This window comes from Engraulis encrasicolus, chromosome 2 (genome assembly GCF_034702125.1).
Source record: "Engraulis encrasicolus isolate BLACKSEA-1 chromosome 2, IST_EnEncr_1.0, whole genome shotgun sequence".
NCBI lineage: Eukaryota > Metazoa > Chordata > Actinopteri > Clupeiformes > Engraulidae > Engraulis > Engraulis encrasicolus.
The window spans coordinates 26,632,060-26,637,059 of NC_085858.1; the positions used below are offsets into that span (position 1 = coordinate 26,632,060).

At 46.1% G+C, this 5,000-nt stretch overlaps 1 protein-coding gene across 1 annotated transcript in view; it reads right to left on the bottom strand.

Moving 5' to 3' along the window:
- Positions 1-5,000, bottom strand: part of sdk1a (sidekick cell adhesion molecule 1a) — a 447,949-nt gene that overhangs the window by 84,999 nt on the left and 357,950 nt on the right. The window contains exon 27 of the mRNA XM_063185237.1: positions 1,632-1,821. Within this exon, the coding sequence (XP_063041307.1) occupies positions 1,632-1,821 (190 nt within the window). The remainder of the gene's footprint in view (positions 1-1,631; positions 1,822-5,000) is intronic.

Here is a 5,000-nt window from a genome sequence, read left to right on the forward strand (position 1 = left end):
ATTTTCAATGAACACAGTTCTTTATGATGCTTTTATGATGATTTTCTTCATAAATGGTTCATAAAAGAGCTTTGCATTGTCAAAAACCATGTCTCTCGTTGTTTCGATGAGTAGGCACCTGTGTCCATAAGCGTGTTAGTGAAATGATCCCCCTGCTACATCGTGGCATGCTACATTTGTGAGGGTTATCATTGCGGGTGGTGGTAGCTCAGTTGGGAGAGAAGCCTGTTTGACAACCGCAAAGTCATAGGTTTAAGCCTTCAAGTTTCACCTGACCCCATCGATGTGTCATTGAGCAAGATACTTAAGCCCCGTGTACATCGAAGGCGAACTAAGCGAACTGTGCGGCTGAAGTCATTGTTTCTCTATGGAGGGAAGGCGAATAAAGCTACCAGAGCGAATTCGCCAGGAGCGAAGCTTCTTGAGCAACCAGGGCGAATTTTGACGATTAAACTCCAGCTAATCTTAAGCGAATTCGCTATGAGGCGGTTCGGCGAAAACCAATTGGAACGTTCATATCGAGGAATGTCCCAGGCTGTCAAGACAGAGCCGTAATGTGATTAGCTGAATCAAGCATGTCAGTGCAGCGTCCAGAGCGAATAAAACGAATTCATGGCGAAACTTCTTCAACCACCCCAGCTACCTGGGTCGCGTAGGTAGCGCCTGATGTACACGGGCCATTACTCACCAGAACTTGCTCCTGGTGTAAGGGTGGTAGCCTTAGGTAGGTAGTTGGTAGTGTGATGAATCGGTCTGCACACTGTGTATTAACTCCAAAAATACTTTATTTCATTTAAACATTGAGTGATTGCCCTGTTAAGTGACAGGTGTGTAGCCTATATAGGCCCTGTGTTAATCTGTGTTCAGGGTTGATGTGAGAAGCACAGAAACGGAGCAGTTGTTGTGAGCTGGCTCTGGTGCGTTCTCTTACTGCTGCTGTTAAAAAGCAGACTTTTGCTGCCGTAAATTTTGAAGCTGTAATCTTTAATTTAAGAAGGCCGAGTTTTTGTTGCTGATTTTGAGTAATTTGAGTTTGATTTATTTCGAGTTGCCCTCGTGCACATTTTGTTTGTGGGTGTCAGTGAAAATAAAAGAGCGCTCTGTTTTTGATACATCGTTGCCGTGCTGAAGTCCTTGCCATTCCACCTCTGTAATTCTCAACCGTGAGGCGAAATCCTACAGTGGAAGTACCATCTTTTCCACATGTGGGCAGTCATGGGTGAGCGGTTAGGGCGTCAGACTTGCATCCCAGAGGTTGCCGGTTCGACTCCCGACCCGCCAGGTTGGTGGGGGGAGTAATCAACCAGTGCTCTCCCCCATCCTCCTCCATGACTGAGGTACCCTGAGCATGGTACCGTCCCACCGCACTGCTCCCCATGGGGCGCCACTGAGGGCTGCCCCCTTGCACGGGTGAGGCATAAATGCAATTTCGTTGTGTGCAGTGTGCAGTGTTCACTTGTGTGCTGTGGAGTGCTGTGTCACAATGACAATGGGAGTTGGAGTTTCCCAATGGGCTTTCACTTTCTCTTTTTCACTTTCATATGGCAACGTTTCGATCCAACAGAGGGATCTTCCTCAGGCAATGAGAACAATGGTCTGAGTTGACTTATATCACATGACCGAGTTTTTACCGTCGTCTTTGGTCCTCTCGAGCGCTGGCGGGCTGCTGAGCTGTCCGTCCCCGATGCGCGTGAAGGCCAGCACCTGGATCTGGTACTGCACGTACTTCCTCAGGCCGCGCAGCAGCACAGACTGCGTCAGGTTCCCCTTCACCACCTGCACCTGCGCCTCCGCCTCCGCATCCTTCTCTTTAAACAGCACCTGGGGTCAACACACACGCACGTATGCACACACATATACACACACGCGCGCGCATGCATGCACGCATGCACACACACATGCACGCACGCACTCACACATACACACGCACACACACAAACATGCGCACGCACACACACACACACACACACACACACACACACACACACACACACACACACACACACACACACACACACACACACACACACACACACATTGAAACAAAAACAGACATAGACATACAAGTGCACCTGCATTAACAGTTGAACTGAACACGTCCATCCTGCTGATTGAAGTGGCAAATTATAAAGAGTGGGGAAAAAAATAAACAGGATGTGTGATGAATGCGTAAGGTTAAAGCTTCACTGTAACTCACTGTCCTGCGCCCCCACAACCACCCCTCGCCTTGAGTCATTGCTAATGGCTTTCCACTATGGGCTACCTTCCTCAAATAGTCTCTCAGGTAGAGGACGCTTGCATCACCAACCCTCCTCCACCCCCTAACCCAGTGATTCTCAAAGTGTGGTCCGGGGACCACTGGTGGTCCGCGACAGAGTTCAGGTGGTCCGTGAGGGGATTTCTACTTTTTGAAGACAAGCTAGCAGTAGCCTATATTTGTAACAATATTACAAAACTAAACATAGCTCAAGTCGTGTTTTCACCACAATAAGACAGGCTTGTAAATGTGAATAAAAAGTAAGTGATCTGCTTTGAAATGAGCAGTGTCAAATTAGCACCCATCAAATCACAATTCAGTTGACAGGTGGTCCCTGAACATTTTTAGGGGAACAAAGTGGTCCTCGGTCTGAAAAAGTTTGAGAAACACTGCCCTAACCCCTTTTATGTCTGTTATAAGAGCACTGGTGAGAAAGAAAGAAAGAAAGAAAGAAAGTAAGAAAGAAAGAAAGAAAGAAAGAAAGCAAGAAAGAAAGAAAGAAAGAAAGAAAGAAAGAAAGAAAGAAAGAAAGAAAGAAAGACCGCCAATAATACCAAAAATAACTTGAGTGGCTCTCTCCTGTTCATACCTCGGTAAGTATTTGCCCTTCTGGAAAGGACCAGACTTTCAATTAATCCATTTACAGCCTTGTGCTCTTCTAAAAGTGCAAAAATGACAATGGTCTGTACGCCACGTTAATATTTGACGAGAAAAGCCACCCACAAGAGAGAGAGAGAAAGACAGAGCGAGAGAGAGAGAAAGCAACGAGAGAGCGGGAGTGCGAGAGAGAGAGAGAGAGAGAGAGCGAGGGGAGGCCATATCGGAGGATCAAATTAAACTCCAGGAATACAATAGCATGAAGGACGTGGCACATAATGGGAAAAAATATTAAGTGTTGACATTTGTCTTACTGACGAGGGCTCTGGGCTCGGCTCGTTTCGGGTGGAGTACAGAGTTCCTACAACTTTTATTACCGTGGTTAAAAAAATAAATAAAAAAATTACACATTTCCCAGAGTGAATAAAAGTGTGTGTGGGAGTCACTCTGAATATATTTATTTCTCCTTTGCTTGCTTTTTAATCCAGCTCAATCCTCACGGTGTGGTCAGCGATCCCGCGACACCTCTGTATATGTGATGGTTCCAAATGGATTTGCGTTTGTGTGTGAAAATTTCTAGGTCGCCAAGGGAAGGACAAGAGGAATGGAGAGGCCGGAAAGAGAGAGAGAGAGAGAGAGAAAGAGGGAAAAAGCAAAAAAAAACCCTACTTTCTCAAGGAAAGATTTTCGCATCTGCTCTTACAGGACATTTCATCATACGTGTGTGTTGTTTGAGGGCTTTGGAGGGGGAACTTGAGCAAGCACGAGTATCGCGCCTTTTAGCCCCATTAGGAAACATTTATTCATGTCTTCCAAAGCGCCACTCTCACCATTGATTTTCCTCCCGGGCTAAGAAGGTATTGACCTGAGAGCGGGTGCCCCTAATCTGTCTGGACACCGCCGTAATACGTACGTAGCATCTGCATCGCTACGAGCCAACGCTACATTATGCATCCGATATTCCTATTCTGCTCCCGTGTGTGTTTTCATATTCCAAAATAATTCTAGTCCACTCGTGTACCTTTTTTTTTAAAGAATTTTTTTCTCTTTGCCTTTTTATTTCCGATAGCACAGTGAAGAGAGACAGGAAATGAGTCAGGAGAGAGTGAAAACGGGGAAGGACCGGGAAGTGACCCCCAGGTCGGAATCGAACCCGGGTCCCCGGTGTCATCTTGCGCCGTCCTAGCCCACTGAGCCACAGCACCCCCTGTTCCTATGTAACTTATAGTGTTCCTGTTCTGGCTCTGTGCCCATTTCTCCCACTGAAAAGAAAATAAAGGTCCGCAACACTGTTAGATGCTCCCAAATATTTAATGGCACGACGTTTCGGACTAACCGCCGGACTAACCTCGTTGCACTCTGATGAAGGACGGTTAGTCCGAAATGTCATGCCATTAAATATTTGGGAGCATTTAACAGTGTTGCGGACCTTTATTTTCTTTTCAGCTATCTTACGTTTGGTCCAGCACCTGTGTCACTGATGTGCGCGCATTCTTTGACTTTCCCATTTCTCCTCCTGCCTTTCTTATATCCAAAAATATTCCCGTTCCACTTCTGCATACCTTATATCGGAATGTCTGCATCACATTAACCATTCCAGCACGTCCCCCTACATCACAGAATATGTATTCCTACTCTGATTCCTAACTAACATCCTAAAATACTAGCGTTAGCGTTAGTTCTGGCCTGGCCATGGTAGTTAAGAGCTTGACGTTTTTTTATCAGCCAATCTCTCCCAGACTCTCCTTGCTCCTCACTCAAATTATGTGCCGTTCTCTGTGTTGTTCCCAACTCCTGGCTCCTCCCTTCTTCGCAACCCACCTTGAGGTGAATGGCTTGGCATGGGCTACTCCTTGTCATGTTTCCTGCTCTGTTCTTTGCTCTCCTTAGATTGGGTGAGCATTCCCTATGCTGCAGCTGTCCCTTGAATCTCCACTTTCCTTGGTGCTCATGGAAACCAGGGGACCCCTTAACAGAGCCATACCGCCAAATTTGAGTCATAACTATTCAATAAAGAAATTGCGTTCAGTATGTCTCTTTTTCATGTTTCTTGACTGTAATGGCCCTGACAGAAGTATTCTCGTTCTGCTGCAGTCTAACTCTCAGTACTCTCAATATTCTTTTTCAACTCATGTCTATCTTATAC